At 53.2% G+C, this 17,986-nt stretch overlaps 1 protein-coding gene across 2 annotated transcripts in view; it reads right to left on the reverse strand.

Moving 5' to 3' along the window:
• The window catches only part of CAMK2A (calcium/calmodulin dependent protein kinase II alpha), a 65,500-nt gene that overhangs the window by 21,353 nt on the left and 26,161 nt on the right, over nucleotides 1-17,986 (reverse strand). For both annotated transcript variants that reach the window (XM_004008973.5, XM_004008972.5), the window contains exons 4-13: nucleotides 12,552-12,606; nucleotides 11,640-11,705; nucleotides 11,461-11,533; nucleotides 8,477-8,579; nucleotides 6,972-7,055; nucleotides 6,737-6,831; nucleotides 5,624-5,746; nucleotides 5,171-5,254; nucleotides 3,649-3,691; nucleotides 1,095-1,135 (exon numbers count right to left, since the gene is read on the reverse strand). In XM_004008973.5, coding sequence (XP_004009022.1) covers nucleotides 1,095-1,135; nucleotides 3,649-3,691; nucleotides 5,171-5,254; nucleotides 5,624-5,746; nucleotides 6,737-6,831; nucleotides 6,972-7,055; nucleotides 8,477-8,579; nucleotides 11,461-11,533; nucleotides 11,640-11,705; nucleotides 12,552-12,606 — 767 coding nt within the window. The remainder of the gene's footprint in view (nucleotides 1-1,094; nucleotides 1,136-3,648; nucleotides 3,692-5,170; nucleotides 5,255-5,623; nucleotides 5,747-6,736; nucleotides 6,832-6,971; nucleotides 7,056-8,476; nucleotides 8,580-11,460; nucleotides 11,534-11,639; nucleotides 11,706-12,551; nucleotides 12,607-17,986) is intronic.

Consider the following 17,986-nt stretch of genomic DNA (forward strand, 5'->3'; position numbering starts at 1 on the left):
CAAGATGAGAAGAGAAAATGATTTTTTGTTTGTTTTTAAAACTGAAATCTTGGAAATCATGGAGTTCACATCGCCCAGCTTCCCCACTGTACTTATGGGGAAACTAAAGCCTTCAGAGGGCTAAGAGCAGAGAGAAGGCCCACATCCTGGCTTCAGGCAAACAGCCCAGTACCCTCCATGCAACCCCTGGCAGATCAAAGCCAGGGGCCTGAGACTCTACATGCCATTATGAACCAAGCCATGAAGCCACCAGACCACCTGGGTGGCTGTGTTTGGACAGCATCCCACACCTTCCAGTGTTCTGGGCATAGACCAGCCCTGGGGCCCTTGGCCAGGCAGGGCTCTGAGCCCAGAAAAAGGCAGGGTCTCAAGAGAGGAGAACCCACAAGGCGAGCCAGTGGCAGGGGAGGAGGGAGCTGCAGAGAGCAGGGGACCAGGCCCCAGAGAGCAGAGGGAGAAGAGAAAGGAGGGAGGGATGGGTCAGTGGGGTGTGGAGGGAAGCAACTCGGGCATCAGGGGTGGGGACGGGCATCAGGGGTGGGGACGGGGCAGGCCTGGGTTGGGGGTGGGGTGGGGTGGGGGTATGGGAGGAGGGGATTCTTAGCACTGAACCGGCAGGCCTTGATGGGGGTGGGTACCTCTGGATGTCAAAGCCTAGAGGACTGGCTGTCCATCCCCTGCAGGCTTTGTAGGTTGGACTGGGGCATGCACTGGGTCAGGGGCCCATTCCAGCCAGCCCACACCTGGGAAGGAGGAGGTCACCCCTCATAACATCTCTGTCCCTTCTTTGTGCCCTCTCACTCACCAGTCCTCCAGAATCACAGAAATCTCCTTTAATTTACCCTTATGCCCACCCCAACCCCAAGCCACCTTCCTCTCCCACCCTCTTTCAACCCTCCCTTCCCCCACCTGCCCCCATCCATGCTGGTGGAAGGGTGGGCACAGAAGCCCAGGTCTCTGGGTCTGGGGACCCCAGGCTGCATGGGTGAGCGCATCTGCCAAGAACCCCGTTGGCAAGCCTGGCTCTCACCCCAGCCCTGCAAGCCAGGCCCTGCAAGCCAGAGGCAGGCCCTGCTGAGCTGGCTGGGGCTTACCTTCACACCATCGTTCTTCTTGTTTCCCCCACTCTTCCCGCCTGCAGAGGAGAAAAAGTAGAGGGTTACCAATACCAGGCAGGGCACCAGGGCCCACAGTGCGAGGAAGAGCAACATCCACGGGCCGTGGAGGACACCAAGCCGCAGCAGCTATGTGAGGAGACCTCCTCCTCTTGCTCTTCTTCCTTGTGGGGTGGCCCAGGGACTGCCGGTGGCCCACCGCGTAGGGGTGGGCCTGGGCTCCCCTTGGTTCTCAGCAGTGTCAGGAGTGACCCTTTGGCTCCATGGGTTGAGGAGGTGCCCACTGTGCCCCAGACCGTGGGAGCGCTTTCAGTCTGGGGATTCCCTCCAGATCCCGGTCACCACTCGTGCTGGTGGTGGCCAACCCGGAGGCCCGGCTCCCCAGCCCGGGGCTGGACGCTCCCTCCCCGCCCCGGCCGGCTCTAATTTTAGCCCCATGCTGCTGCGGAGGTCATGTGTCAGCCCTGCCTACTCACTCTGGACAGCTGCGGGCTGCATTTTGCTGGTGATAAGAAGCAGATGCCCCCCACCCCCCCGACTCCCTGCTCCTCTGGTGCCCACCCCAGCCAGAGCACCCATTCCCTGAAGAGGCCTCCCCATCCTCAAACTCTAGAGCTCTGCGCTGGGGCTGGCCATCTCCCTGGTGGCCAGGAAAAGCAGAGCGACAACTCCCAAGAAGGCCTCACCTGGCATTTCCCATTTCCTTCCTTCTCACTTGCTGGTCAGAGCCCTTGGAGAGGGCACCAGGCAGGACAAGGCATGGACGCCAAGCCCTGCGCAGCCTGACTTCTGGCAGCTCCAGATCTCAAGCAAATGGCTTTACGTTAAATGAGACACAGCACTTGACATGTACGCAATAGATGCTCAGTAAACAGTAGCCGTGCTAAATCCTTCACCGGGTGAGAGCAAACTGGGGAGGAGGGGCGGTACTGAACACTGATGCCCCGGAGGTTCAGAAGGGTGGAACTCACAGCTGGTCCAGCCCGCCAGTCATCCTCACATTCCCACCGATGACCCCTCTCAGGCTCTTGTGCGTTTTCCCCCTCTTGCCAAGTTTCCACCTTGCAAAGAAAGTTGGGGGTGGGGTACCTCTGTATCCCAAAGCCGAGAGGAATAGCTGTTCCATCCTCCATGTACTTTGTGGGCTGGACCAGGATACACAGCAAGCAAAGGGAGGACTTGCCCCTCATGCCTCCAAGGGCCTCCCCCCTTACTCCAGCCCGCTATGACAGGAGTGGGGGTCCCCAGAGGCCACATATTCTAATTTTCAGATTTTCTGTGAAATCTCCTGGTTTTTAAATGCTGGAAACTCTTGCCCACTGTCCCCCCCTCAAAAAAAATTTTTTTAAACACCACTGGCCCTCCAAGCACATGGAGAGAGAGGGAATAACTTATGGGCTCCATTTTGTGAGCTCTGGACTAGAGTGCCCAAGGGGCCCTTCAGTTGTTAAAAAAAGACTCTGACTGCCTGGGTGGCTCATCTTTCAGTTTAAGGAACTGCAGGATCCCTGTCTGGGGAGCGCGTGGGAAGGCAGATCTGGGTGGTGGGGAAAGCCCAAATCTGAAGTTCCAGGGCCTTCCCAGACCTGGGTCTTATTCTGCCAGCTGGTTAAGTGGGCAGGTGGGCCCTCTCAGAGAAGCCAGGCCGGCAGCTCCCAGAGCCAAGCCCTCGTGGTGGGGCTGGCCAGCTGTCCACAGCAGTCCTCCCTGGCCGGCCCCGGCACCAGCCCCAGCCAGAGGGCCCCTCGGGTGAGCTTTGCTATATCTGCTCAGCTGCCCTGTCAGCCATCCTGGGCTCCCCAGGGAGACGCCTCTGGCTGGCGCTGGCCACGGCACTCTCCAGCATGCCAAGGAGAGCTTCTTGCTAAGCCCTGATGCTAATCCCTTCCCCTTCTCTCTTCGGGGCCACATGCCACAGTTCACTGGGCCTTCCCTCCCTTAACCAGCCTGGCTTTGACCAAGGCCAAAGGCTCCTACCCTGGACTCCTTGGTGACTCAGCCTAGTAAGAGCACATGCTCTGGACTGGTCACACCTGCCCTGAAAGTTCCCTTTAGCAGCGTGACCTGGGGTATGTCAGAGTTGACCTCCCTGAGCATCTGCTTCCTCATTCAGAAAACAGGGGTGGCAATCGCCTTGTCACAAAGGCCACATGAGGGAAAGCATGGGAACTGCTTGGTAACTGTGGGGAACAGGAATGCCGCTCCTCCTGGGCTCTGTCCCTCCCACATCTGGATCCTGACATATGGGGAACCTCCCCACAGCTGGCCCAGCCTGAGAACCCAGCACCACTGTGAGGTAGGGAAGGTAAGGGTTAACTTCTTACCCTTCCTTGTGGGCCCTTGGCTTGATGATCTTTGACCTTTACCACTTCTGCAGGTGGTATCAGGTGAGCTAAGCCCTTAGTGACTGAATTCTCTACAGCCCCCATCTCCCCAGGCCTTTTGGCCTGAGGGCACTCAGACACCCCATCCGACAATGGCCCCACCTCCTGCAGGATGTATGTGAGGATGAATCTGAGGTCCTACCACCTACCAGAGAAGTTCCTGGTGGCCAGCATAGTGGTGAGGATGGCTCCCTGCAACAGAGAAGAGAAGGCGGTTTTGGGGAGAGGAGGCCGGAGGTGAGGGGAGAGGAGAGACAGAGATGGGAGGGGTGGGGAAGGAGAGGAAGGGGCTCCATTCAGACACGAAAACCTTCTGAAGCTCCTTGCCCTCCATTTCTCCTATCCCACAGCCCCGAGACCATCCCCGCCTCCCGGGAGAAGGGTGAGGCAGAGGTGAGCTAGGCCTTAACTGGCACTGCTTAGGGGATAGGGCCATCCAAGGAGCAGATATTAATAGATCCCACCAGCCTGGCCAGAGCTGGTGGATGTGCTCAGGCACACTTGTCGGTGGAGGTTCCTAAAGGCCAAGGAAGTTTCCTGCTGGGCAAGGACACTAGGCTCTGCACCCCTCAGGTCTCTCTGTCTCCATCTCCTACCTGGATACAAAGCTCCCCACTCTAGTACTGGCTCATCCCCCTCTCTGTAGTTCCTGGGCTCAGAACCTTGGAGGATTAATGAGGAAAAACCCACCCCTATCAACAAGGGGGCTGGAGACCAATGGCCAATTCAGATTCTCTGAGTCCAGCGGTCCATGATTTTAAGACTCCCTGATTGTGACACTTTGAAACTACATCTATGACAGCTCCCACTGGGGGTTGGGGGTGAGACTCAGTTCCTGTGGCATCACGCTCACCACCACCCCCTGGGCCCATGTCCCTGTCCTGAGCCACCATACCAGACCTGGGGGCAGCTGGTGAGGAAGTTCTGAAGGAGCCAGGGCCTCAGCATCTGTCACTCAGCATGCTGATGGCTTCTCTGTTCCAGCCAGCTGGGGGCCCCTCGGTCATCCTTCCTACCTGCTCCCAGGGCCCCCGGCAAGGTCCAGGACAGGACCTGTCGCAGCCCCGAGAACACACAGACCTGCTGAGAGGCCGGCGGCTCAGGGCTCGCCTCGGGCACACTGTGACTTCCTCGGGGCACAGCCGTCAAGTCCCTTGGCCGCTCCTTTCCAGCGGTTGGCAGCTGGGGTCTCTCACCCCTACCATGGTGGCACATCTTTCCTGGAAACCTCTCCCTGCCCCACTGAAACACTTGCTGTCCCCCAAGGGGTCAAGCTCATGCTTCCAGACTTCTGCACAGGCTATTCTCCGTGTCTAGAACACCTGCCCCATCTGACTTTACACTGTTAATACCTGCTTATCCTTTGGGATCTCAGATCAAATGCCACTTGCCCAGAAAGACTTCTGGGATCCTTCCCTAGTCCATGCAGATCTGTTCCCCTCTCTGTCCCCTCTGGCAGGCTGTCACAGCACTCACCACTGCCCCGTAATGTCCTGGTCACTGGTCTGTCCTCGCCACCGCTCACTGCCCAGCCCAGACGGGCAGCAGTCAATAACGCTTGTTGACTCAGTGAAGGAAAGAACTAGTAAGCGGGTCTCTTGGCCTCTGTGCAGACCCAGGCCAGCCTATCCCCTTGTCTGTGGGGTATGGAGGACGAGGACCTGCTGTTACCTTCAGTTTTCTCCTGGCGTTGAACTTCTTCAGGCAGTCCACGGTCTCCTGTCTGTGCATGCAGGAGGCCACAGTGGACCGGTGCTGGAGGAAGTAGGGGAGAGGTCTGTGAGTGGAAGGCAGGCCCACCTGAGGTCCCCCCACTCCCAGAATATCCTGTGGATGGGGTGGGTATCTTGTGAAGAACAGTTCTCTGTTCTAGGGCATGGTATAAACATCCTGGCATGAGACATTTGAAGCCAATAGCTCCCCCCACCAGTCATGGTGCCAACTCAGAATGCCTCCCACTGACACTCTCCACCTGAGAAACACAGCAAGGTCAGTCTCTTGGAATAAGCCCCCTCAGCCCCAAGCTGGGCATTAGGGGCAGTGGGCAGGTCCAGGACTCTGTAAGGGCCTTAATCCTGAGGTCTGGAGGGATCCTCGGGAGGGGCTTTGCTGAGGAAGGCTCACCGAGATCCAGGGGTGCTTGAGGGCCTCAGCGGCTGTGATGCGTTTGGATGGGTTGATGGTCAGCATCTTATTGATCAGATCCTTGGCTTCCGGGGTAACGGTGTCCCATTCTGGTGATGGGAACTGGAAGGGGCAGAGGGGCCAAGTTTGCCCAGCCTACCCCAGGCCACCCCTGCGATCCCCCAGCCCCTGACTGGCAGGGGAGCAGGCAGGGGTCCTACTGCCCATCCATTCGGGCATCCACAACCAGGAGGAGTTGGGGCAAGGTCCCCTGACCCCGGGACAAATCAGAGCAATGGCTGGGGCAAAGGAGGCCTCCCTCTGCTCTTCTGAGGCCATTTCTTATCTGGAGAGCAGCAGGTCAGTGGTGACAGCCCAGACTTCAGAATCGGAAGGTTGGGTTCAAGTCCCAGCTCAGCCTCCTGGGCTGTGTGACCTTGGACAAGTCACCTTGGACATGTGACCCCTCAAGCTATCCCTAGAGATGTTGTAAAGATTAAATATGATGTAAAATGCATGGCACATGGCTCGATAGATATCAGCTGTGCAGAAAAGCAGTATACTTGGTAGGCAGAAGCATGGACACCAAAGCCAGACTGCCTGGGCTCACTAAAGCCAGCTCTACCATTTCTTAGCTATGTGGTCTGGCCAGTTCTTTAACTTCTCTGTGCCTCAGCTTCCCTATCTGTAAAAAAGCGGTAATAACAGTACCTATGTCATGACTGGTATGAAGATTATAATAATAGAAAGCATTGAGAAGACTGCTATGTGTGTTAGCTATATAACTGTGTGTGTATAACTATGGAGAGATAATCTGGCTTCTGGGGCCTGCCCCCTCTATATCTCACCCTACTTTGTTCTAATTCTGCCTTCTGGGGCCCCATGGACTAAATCTCCATCGCTTAGCTGCTCCAGTCACTAGCATGGCCAGTTCATCGTCTGGCCCCAGTCAGCCCTCAGGCTCCACCTGCTGGTCACCCCCACCCCAAAGCTAGAGAGTGGCAGGAGGGCAGGAGGGAGGCGTCCTTGGGTCTCTGGCCTCACTGGCCCTTGACTCTCATTGGATGGGGCCCAGGGGCTGGCAAGGAGGCTGGAGACAGGAGCACCACTCACATCATAGGCGCCAGCTTTGATCTGCTGGTACAGGCGATGCTGGTCCTCATCCCAGAACGGGGGGTACCCCACCAGCAGAATGTACAGGATGACCCCTGGGGAGAGGACCAGGAGAACCTTGAGCCCCAGGAGTAGGAGGGATGGGGGGCACATGGAGGAGAGTGACGGGAGAGGAGGGAGAGGGCACCAGAGGGCAGGCAGCCAGGGGGACAGAGGGGCCTTCAGATGGACTCACCGCAGGCCCACAGGTCCACGGGCTTCCCGTATGGGTCCTTCCGCAGCACTTCTGGGGAGAGGTATCCGGGTGTCCCTGCGAACCCTGCTCCCCAGACACACAGACAGGCAGACACATACACAGAGGTTGGCACGTAAGTAACTGGGAGCAAGGTCCTGCTGGAAGAGGGATAAGGCTTCCCTGGAGATGGGGAAAACACCCCCTGCCCCCAGAGCCAGCCAAGGGCTGGAAGCCCTGACCTGGTAAGACAGCAACACCTCTAGACCAGGGTGGACAAGGACACAGTGTGCTGTCGCCACTTGCCTTGAGGGCCTCACGGTGGAGCCACTGATGCATCCCAGGGTCCTTCCCACCTGCCTTGAGGGCCTCATGGTGGAGCCACTGATCCATCCATCCCAAGGTCCTTCCCACCTGCCTTGAGGGCCTCATGGCGGAGCCACTGATCCATCCATCCCAGGGTCCTTCCCACAGGGCCCTGCCTCAGAGTCACAGATGTCTGGCAGAATCCTCCCTGAAGCCTCCACCAGTCAAGTGCTGGTGATCCTCAAGGTGAAAGGTCCTGGCCTGTCAGCTCCAGGCTGAGCTGAACCCTCACCCTCTCCCCATTCCATCCAGGATCTGGTCCTGGGGTGGCAGGAGGCCTATCCCTAACACTGGCTTTGCCCTAAGTCCCTTAGGTAGGTCCCTTTTCCTTTGGGGCCTCAGTTTCCTCATCCGTAAAATAAGGGATTAGGGATTTCTATCCTAAATACCTCCCAGCACTGTTGGGAGAACTATTTAAAATAATGGACACCCAAAATGTTTTGGTAAGTTATTTTGAGAATAGCTCCTATTAAGGAGTATGTATGCTAAGCAAGACTGAGAACTTTCTATGCCTGATCTCATTTAATCTTCACACAGTCCCAAGGAACATATTTTATTATCCCCATTTTTATAGACGAGGAAATGAAGTCTCAGAGAAATGACTCACTCAAAGTCATACACCTTGTAAATAGCACAGTCAGAATATGAACCCAGAGCTCAAGCTCTTAACCACTGATCAATATTGCTCACTAAAAAGTATTCCCAGATAGCTGAAATGACTCAATTATGCCAAAATCTCAAGAGCACGCTGGGTCAACTGACTCCACCCCTTTTAATTTCCTGTAACCTGTTCTTAGATTCTTAGCCTCTGTTCCTCATCTGTAAAATCAAGATGATAATCTAGCACCCAGGCTGCTGGGGAACTCACAGAAGCCTCCAGCCGACAGTGTTGGATGCGCATGTGAAGAAGTCATGTACTGTTTTAATGGAAACCCAAGTCCCAGGCCTGGACCCCAGGGAGCTAGGATGGGTGACAACCACTGATGCAAAGAGTCTGGGTAAGGAACCCTCTGCTCCCTGAGCCCTGGCTGGAGCAACAGCCACCTCCAACCAGCCCCCGCTCGGGCAGAGCGTTCCTAGAGGCCCTCGTGTCAACTCAAGGCTGGCTGTCAACACCCCTGCCACCCCCTGCCCCCACTCACCAAACCATGCCTGCTGCTCGCCCTCTACCTCTATGGCCAGGCCAAAGTCCGCCAGCTTCACTGCAGCGCCCTTGAGCTTGGAGGCCAGCAACAGGTTCTCCGGCTTCCCAGGACCAGAGAGAAGAGGAAACGCGAGAGAGGAAGAAGTCAGGGGAAAGGGAGCAGATTCAGAATCTCACCTCCAGAGGTCTGGGTTTTCAGGAGGAGCAGCTGAGCGATCCATAGGCTCCCTGCCCCTGCCTCCCTCCAGCCCCAACCACAGGACCCCTGCACTTCCCAGAGACGGGACTACTCCACTGCAGTCCTCCATCTGCTGCAAACGGAAGACCCTTCTTCAGCCTGCCAAGCCCTCCTTCAGCTTCCAGCAGGGTTTGGTTCTGGGGCTGAGGAGGAGTGGGGCAGTGCTTCTCCTATACGCCAGTCACTGGGCTAAGGGTTTCGCATGCATCGTTCGATTTGTCTTCCCAACAATCCTTTAGGGTAAGCACTCCCCTTCTCCAGTGGCCTTCTTACATCCTCAGAGACAGTCACTCTCGTTCCACCTCAGGGCCTTTGTACTTCCTGCTCCCCTTGCGTGATTTGCTCTCCCTCTGAGCTTCACAGGTGTGGCTCCTTCTCATCATCCAGCTTTCACCATGTCACCTCCTTCAAGAAGCCCTCCATGACTACTCTAACTAAAGGAGGAGTTCCCCAGTATCTTCTGTCTTAGCAGCTTGTTGTTACCTTCATAGATCTCATCACAATTTCTAAGTGTTTTCCCATTTATGTGCTTATTCATTATCTGTCACCTCTGTGCAATATGAGTTTCTGTCCACCAGTGTATCACTAGGACCTAAAACAGTGGGCAGCACATAGACGGCACTGAAGTATGAATAAAAATAAGGAAACTGGGGTTCAGAGAGGTTAAGTCACTTGACCGAGGTCACACAGCTGGTGATGATAGAACCAGATCAAGGCACAGTCTGGCTAGAGATGTGCTCTGAGCCCCTCCAGGCTGGTTGCTGCAGGACCTCCTACGTGCCACCTGTCCTATGGAGGCATGAAGGCTGCCATCTTCTGCTGAGTCTGAGGACAGAAAATCCTTCTCCTCAGGACAGAGAGGTAGTAAGAGTGGGGACTTTCCATTTAGAAAGCCCTAGCTTCTGATCCCAGTGCTGCCATTCTATGCTATGGAACTTGGGTAAATTCATTTCACTTCTCTGGCCTCAGTTTCTTCTACAAAAGTGAGAATAATACCTACTTCATGGGGTGGCATATGGATTAATTGCAATAAATCCCTGTAAAGCACTTCCCAGTGTCCTACAAGTGTTTGATAGGCATCAGTACTCATACTTTTCGTTTGTAGATGGGGGGTGTGGGCTCCCAGTCTCTGCAGACAGCTGGTTTCCTCTGACCCGCTTTCCCACTAGAACTTAGGAGGGGTTCCACATCCGACCTTTCACTGCCCAAAGCTAGGCAGGACACAAACAAGTATAGCTTCATCTGCTCCTGGTTAAGGCCTCTTTGGTCCTCTGGGGACTGTGTTCCCAGCATGTCCTGGGTCTTGGTAGCTGTTCTGCCCTGATTTGATGAATGTGCCACTAATTAATCTACCCAGAGTGGCCTAAATTTGTGCTGCCTCTCTCCCTGTTCCTCCTCTCGGATAGGGGCTGTGGTTATAATGGGAACAGGCCCCTGGGGAGACCTGCCCTGCAATCTTGCCCGAGACCCTCTCTGCGTGCACACTTGCCTGCGGGTCTAGACTGAGACGTGGGGAGCTCACCTGGGCTCGGGTGCGGAGCCACATATGGCTCGTGACCGTCAGGGGTGAGCAGGGGTTCTGGTCAGAGCCCTGCACCCCAGAGAGGGGTCTGAGCTGACAGGAGGAGGGCCAGGGAAGGGCTAGGACAGGGAAGGCTTGGGAATTCCACTGGGGGGAATGGAGAACAGCCTGCAGAAGCCTCAGGAGCTGCTGCAAAGCCACCCACGTGCCTCCAGGGCTGCTCTGTGCGGGGGGCTTGACCTCTGTGTGGCCCCAAAGGGTAAAATGGGTTCACAGGTGAAGCCCCCACCATGGGGAAAGACTGGAGGAACATTTCCTAACAGTTCAAGGGGCTACCCCATAAAAAGTGAGTTCATAGTCACTGAAAGTCAAAAAGCAGACGGTTGATGGACACCCAGCAGGGTCACCTAGAAGGGGCTGCTACAGAAGCAGGAGGTTCAGTCAGTGGCTTTTTAGCCCCAGCCCAGTGAAGGCAGGGGACCGGGGTCAGGAGGCCAGGGCTCCAGCCCTAGCTCAAGCACAACTGAACTGCATGTTCTCGGGGAAAACCCCTTGGAGTCTTTGGGCCGTCGTTTCCTGCTCTGCAAAATGGAGATGATGTTAGGCAACTACCAGTCACTGATGCTGCGAGGCCCAGCAGAGGAGCATCATGAAGTTGTGCTGACTGGCCAGGCTGTGCAGCCAGTGCCAAGCCTACACCTGCTTCTGCTTAGTCCTGCTCATCACTTCAAGTGGGAAGAGGCAGGACTCGGAAGGCCTCAAAGCCTGCTTTCCTACCCTTCACTCCCTTCCAGAGACCGGAAGCAAGATTAACAACACCTCTACGTTCCAGGCACTGTGCTGTCTCCTTTGACATCCTCACTGACCCTGGACCGAGGTTGCTATGGCAACCGTCACTATAATGAAGCTGAGGCCCTGCAGCTAGAAGGTGGCCTCGCTGGAATCTGCACCGCCCCCAGAGCCAGCCTTGGCAGTCTAGCCGCCTCTCACCTGGCCTGGGACAAATCACCTGAGGCTGGGAGTCGGGAGACCTGGGTCCCGGGTCCAGGTGTTCTACCTCCCTGAGCTCCGTTTCCTCATCTGAAGAACGGGGAAAATTTTTCGCACGCAGCCCAACTCAGGAAAGCTAATGGGGCCATGATCATAGCCCCGGCTCTGCAGGTTGAGGGAGGGGCTGGGATCACATGAGCCGGCCGCTGGGGTGGGGGTGGGGGTCACTCACCTTAAGGTCCCGGTGCACCACCCCCATCTGGTGGCAGTGCAGCACAGCCTCCAGGATCTGCTGGATGCAGTGACTGGGGAGAGAGCAAGAGGGGTGGGTGAGGGCAGGCCTCCCCGGGAGGCCCCAGGGCAGAGTGCTCTGCCCCCAGGCACCGCAGCCAGGCTGCACCTCTCACTCACCTGGCATCCGCCTCACTGTAATACTCCCGGGCCACGATGTCTTCAAACAGCTCCCCGCCGGTGACGCTGGGGAGACAGGCACAGAGTCACCCTCCCACAAAGGCCCCAGGTGCCGCGTCTTTTGGAAGTCTCCGGGAAGCTAAGGATGGGGCCCAGGGACCTCAGAACCTCAGCCCCAAACAGAGGGGCCCCAGAGGCCACGGGGATGCCCCCTGATATAACTCCCTTCCTGACTTCCAGTCCACCCTCCCCTCCATCCTCGGCCTTCTCCTCCACCAGAGCCAGGCTGAGGTCAGGACTGGGGGTGGGACACTCAGAACATGTCACTATGATTCATCAGGCTCTTGGAAATCCAAGGGCTGGAGCTTTTTGTTGCTGTTGTTTTTTAATAGACTTTTAAAAAGAGTAGCTCTAGGTTCCCATCAAACTGAGCCGAAGGTACAGAGATTTCCAAAAGCCCCACTGCCCCCCGCCCACTCCCCGACCCCAGCCATGCACAGCCTCCCCCACTGTCTCAAGTGCTGTTCTTTACAGATGAGGCCGAGAGCCACTGAGGCCTCTCAGTTCGTGATTGCTTTTCACTCAATTGCCTGGCTTTAAAAACTTTAAATTTATTCTGAAAGGAAACTTCATAGCACCACTAGAAATGGAAAACCAGCATCACTGTCCACAAATAGAAGCAAAACTAAATATATGATGATGAAAGTTAAAAGTGTTTGTTGGTATGTCAGGAAACCAGCCTGCACTGCTTGGGTGGCAGGCCTACCACATTTTGGGAAACTCTCTCAGAAGAGAGAATTCAGCCCAATCTGGGGGCTATGGGGACACTTCAAACCAAGGGACCCAGTGAAGTCACCCCTGCCAGGGCTGTCCCCATCCCCACTGGGCACCCCAGGGTGAGGCCACACTTACAGGTCAAAGATCAGGTAATGGTGTCCCTCCTCAGAGATGCTGTCATGGAGCCGGACTGCAGGAGGGACCAAGGTAGCTGGTTATGCAGGACACAGGGCTCCCCACTCACCCCCTCTCACCCCTCAAATAGCCAACATTCCGATTTCTCTGAAAGTCACTGAGCTCAAGCCGGTTACCAGGTGCTTTGACAAAGCATGAACCAAGGCTCACCTTTGTTGTTGTTTAGTTGCTCAGTCATATCTGACTCTTTTTGACCCCATGGACTATAGCCCGCCAGGGTCTTCTGTCCAAGGGATTCTCCAGGCAAAAATACTGGAGTGGGTTGCCATTTCCTACTCCAGGGGATCCTCCCAACCCAGGGACTGAACCCGCATCTCCTGCATTAGCAGGTGGATTCTTTACTGTCTTAGCTACCAGGGAAGCCTTCCCTGATCTCAGGCATCACCCAAAGAAGCCTGAGCATAAAGACAAAAGACCCCAGCTTTGGTCAGAGTTTAGACCCCTTCCCTCTTCAACCTTCAGTTTCCCTGCTGGGCAGGCCAGGGTCGTGGGAAGAGCCTGTGACTCAAATCTCTGCCACTTGCTAGCTGTGCGTCTTTGACCAAGTTGCTATACCTTTCTGAGCCTCTTTCCTTGCTTGGAGGGCTTCCCTGGTGGCTCAAATGGTAAAGCGTCTGCTTGCAATGCGGGAGACCCAGGTTGGATCCCTAGGTTGGAAAGATCCCCTGGAGAAGGAAATGGCAACCCACTCCAGTACTCTGGCCTGGGAAATTCTATGGACAGAGGAGCCTGGTAGGCTACAGTCCATGGGGTCACAAAGAGTCAGACATGACTTCATTTTCCTTGCTTGGACAATGAGAATGAAACTGCTGGAATTGCAGGCTTGTGAGAATTCCATGAGGCACGTAATCCATGTTGACTCAGTGCTGGCCCTGCGCTAACAGCCCTCCTCCGCTTCCAGGTCTGAGGAGATAACAGAGCTGGTGGACGAGGGAATGACAGCAATCCCAGAGTTCTGGCCTGCTGAGAAACTGCCATCTTTTCATACCTCATTTACCAAGAACAGAGGCAAAGCTCCCAGGAGCCCAGAGCTTCCAAAATTACTCCCTAAGCTTCTTTCAAAAAAAAAAAAAGAGGGAGAGCCCAAGGCCTGGGGCTGACTCTAGGGGGCCTGTACCCTGTCAGCCAAGGGCAAGTTCTCCCAGGTCAAGTTCATGTCCTTCCCTGTACCACAACCTAAACAGGTCCATGGGCAGCGGGGAGGGTGGGCTCAAAGAGTTATGGTACATCACACAATGGAAAATGTTAAAATAATGCAGCGTTCTTTATTCACTAGTTTGGAATCATATCTAAATTTTGTTGTTTGGTGAAAGAGCAAAGCAGTATTCACAGTCCTTTCTAAAAAGGAGGCTGCATTTCAGCTTGGGTATGGCATTCGTCTCTCTGGAATGATCGAGCGATGTGGGCACTGCGGTGGCCTTGGGGAAGGGAATTAGAACAGCTGGAGTTGTGGGCGGGTGAGACTTTTCACTGTGAGCCCCAGGGCCATCTGAATTTCTGCCACATACAATATTGAGTCCCTTAAAGCATATGGCCCTCATGTCGCTGTTCAGTTGCTCAGTCGTGTCCATCTCTTTGTGACCCCATGAACTGCAGCACGCCAGGCTTCTCTGTCCTTCACTATCTCCCGGAGTTTGCTCAAACTTGTGTCCATCGAGTTGGTGATGCCATCCAACTATCTCATCCTATGTCATCCCCTTCTCCTCCTGCCTTCGATCTTTTCCAATGAGTCAGCTCTTCACATCAGATAGCCAAAGTATTCTCTGCATAAAGTTTGGAGAGTGGGTGCCTCCACGGATGGGGACCCGAGATGGAAGATGAAGGGATACAAATTTAAATAAAATGTTTTTTAAAATCTTAAATAGAATATATTTACAAATAATGACTGAAAGATGTTTTTAAACTATTTTAAAGCAAAACTAACAAAAAAGATCTTCATGACCCGGATAATCATGATGGTGTGATCACTCATCTAGAGCCAGACATCCTGGAATGTGAAGTCAAGTGGGCCTTAGAAAGCATCACTACAAACAAAGCTAGTGGAGGTGATGGAATTCCAGTGGAGCTATTTCAAATCCTGAAAGATGATGCTGTGAAAGTGCTGCACTCAATATGCCAGCAAATTTGGAAAACTCAGCAGTGGCCACAGGACTGGAAAAGGTCAGTTTTCATTCCAATCCCAAAGAAAGGCAATGCCAAAGAATGCTCTAACTACCGCACAATTGCACTCATCTCACACACTAGTAAAGTAATGCTCAAAATTCTCCAAGCCAGGCTTCAACAATATGTGAACCGTGAACTTCCTGATGTTCAAGCTGGTTTTAGAAAAGGCAGAGGAACCAGAGATCAAATTGCCAACATCCGCTGGATCATGGAAAAAGCAAGAGAGTTCCAGAAAAACATCTATTTCTGCTTTATTGACTATGCCAAAGCCTTTGACTGTGCAGATCTCAATAAACTGCGGAAAATTCTGAAAGAGATGGGAATACCAGACCACCTGATCTGCCTCTTGAGAAATCTGTACGCAGGTCAGGAAGCAACAGTTAGAACTGGACATGGAACAACAGACTGGTTCCAAATAGGAAAAGGAGTACGTCAAGGCTGTATATTGTCACCCTGCTTATTTAACTTATATGCAGAGTACATCATGAGAAACGCTGGACTGGAAGAAACACAAGCTGGAATCAAGATTGCTGGGAGAAATATCAATAACCTCAGATATGGAGATGACACCACCCTTATGGCAGAAAGTGAAGAGGAACTAAAAAGCCTCTTGATAAAAGTGAAAGAGGAGAGCGAAAAAGTTGGCTTAAAGCTCAACATTCAGAAAATGAAGATCATGGCATCCGGTCCTATCACTTCATGGGAAATAGATGGGGAAACAGTGGAAACAGTGTCAGACTTTATTTTTTGGAGCTCCAAAATCACTGCAGATGGTGATTGCAGCCATGAAACTAAAAGATGCTTACTCCTTGGGAGAAAAGTTATGAACAACCCTAGATAGCATATTCAAAAGCAGAGACATTACTTTGCCGACTAAGGTCCGTCTAGTCAAGGCTATGGTTTTCCCAGTAGTCATGTATGGATGTTGAGAGTTGGACTGTGAAGAAGGCTGAGGGCCGAAGAATTGATGCTTTTGAACTGTGGTGTTGGAGAAGACTCTTGAGAGTCCCTTGGACTGCAAGGAGATCCAACCAGTCCATTCTGAAAGAGATCAACCCTGGGATTTCTTTGGAAGGAATGATGCTAAAGCTGAAACTCCAGTACTTTGGCCACCTCATGCAAAGAGTTTACTCATTGGAAAAGACTCTGATGCTGGGAGGGATTGGGGGCAGGAGGAGAAGGGGACGACAGAGGATGAGATGGCTGGATGGCATCACTGACTCAATGGACGTGAGTCTGAGTGAACTCCAGGAGTTGGTGATGGACAGGGAGGCCTGATATGCTGCGATTCATGGGGTCTCAAAGAGTCGGACACAACTGAGCAACTGAACTGAAAAACTAAGTAGCCTGAGTACGTATAATTTAATCCTGGTTTAATTTTTTAATCAACATTTTATAATAAAAAATTTCAAAATACAGTCAAGTGAATACCTATGTACATACCACCTAGATTCTATTATTACTGTTTTCTCATATGTGTGTGCATGCTCAATCTTTCAGTCATGTCTGACTCAGTGACTCCATGGACTGTAGCCTGCCAGGGTCCTGTGTCTGTGGGGTTTCCCAAGCAAGGTTACTGGAGTGGGTTGTCATTTCCTACTCCATTTCTTATATATGCCTTACTATATTTCTATCCATCCCTTCGTCCTTCAATCTATTTCAACTTTTAAATGCATTTCAAAGCAAAAATAGACTTTTGAAATGTATGTGTGTTTTGAACTGAGCATCTTATATTTTGTGTGTGCAGAATCTGAAAGCTCTATTTTGGTTCCCTGCTCAGACCTCCTGTAGGAAGATGGTGCAGCCATCCTGCAGCTGCTGGGGGGTTGGCTAACCATGCGCAGGTGCCCTCCTTCTCTGGAGAACTGCCCACTGCTGATGGAACTGCCCACTTTGCCCACAAGATTACCAACAGCCTTCAGGCAATGATGAACTAATGTGGGGAGGCAGAGGCCATGCAAAGGGCCAGTCTGCCTTAAAGGAGGGACAGCTCCAAGACAGGGTTTATGTTCCAGAGGCCTCCACACTGCACCCTTCACCTGGGATCAGGTCAGAGTTAGACTTGACCTGAAGCCACATCTCTGCTTGGTTCCTTTCCCCTTCCTCCATCCTGCTTCTCGCTATCCTTGCAGGTCTCCCCTGAGAGCACGCCCTCATGTTCCCACACACACCTGAATCCTTGCCTCAGGCTCTGCTTGTAGGAAACCTGACCTGATATGTTTAGATGTACTTAGGAAGCTACAGACATCAGATATCACATGGAAGTATATATTATCAATATTAGCTCCATATGCTGAGATTATAGGAAATACTTTAAAATTATTTGTCTTATCATTTATCTACTGTAAACTTGCTTTAATGGTGTAACAAGGTAAAGTTTTGAGAAAGACCCTTTATTCCCAAAGGATTCTTCAGGATCAAACTCCTTCTCCTCTACTCTGCTCAGGTGTTTGAGGTTTTAACTCCTTTTTTTTGTGTGTGTGATTGTGAGAATCTCTGAGAAGCCAAGCTGCGTCCAGAAGCATCTCAAGTAAGGGCTTTTAGAACCAGGTCAACAGCCATTTGGGAGGAGCTCCAAGAAGACTAGGGTTCCCTCTGGCCAGAAGCCTCAGCCTCTTAGAGAAGGTCCTCGGGGCTCAGGGAAATGGACAGAATGGGAGAGGTTGTCTCCAGAGCTTCCTCTAGCTCCGATGGTACCTTTGTGCTGATTTTGAAGGCTGGCCCTCTGAGCAGGGGGATACGGGCTGGATTCCAGTCCCCACCTGCGGGATGATCCTGGAGTTGGCTTCAGTCCCCAAGAGGTGGCTAAATCTTGGCTCAGAGCACAGGAGACAGGATTCCTCATTTCAGTGCTGTTTTCATGCATAAAACCTCTCTTCCTGTGGTTGGAGGCTGCCCTGAGGAAAAACTCAGCCTAGAGCCCAAGAGAGGCAAGGATCCCAAGGCTATGGCCTGCATGGTGGTGCCACTACCTGATGGGGAGACTGGCATGTCTGTGCCCATGGGCATTTGTGCTGCCACTGTCACAGAACAAACAAATCTGGAGCCTAGTTTTCATTTGCGTAGCTGGATTCATGAACTTCTGACATTCTGTCCTGTTTCCAACAGTTACCATTTCTTTCTCAGAAATTGAAGGGTCATACTCGTTCCTCCGGCCACTGCCCCCCAACAAGACACCCCTGGTGGTCACAGAAGGACTGAGAACATGCGCT

The sequence above is a fragment of the Ovis aries genome, chromosome 5 (genome assembly GCF_016772045.2).
Source record: "Ovis aries strain OAR_USU_Benz2616 breed Rambouillet chromosome 5, ARS-UI_Ramb_v3.0, whole genome shotgun sequence".
In the NCBI taxonomy this organism is placed as follows: domain Eukaryota; kingdom Metazoa; phylum Chordata; class Mammalia; order Artiodactyla; family Bovidae; genus Ovis; species Ovis aries.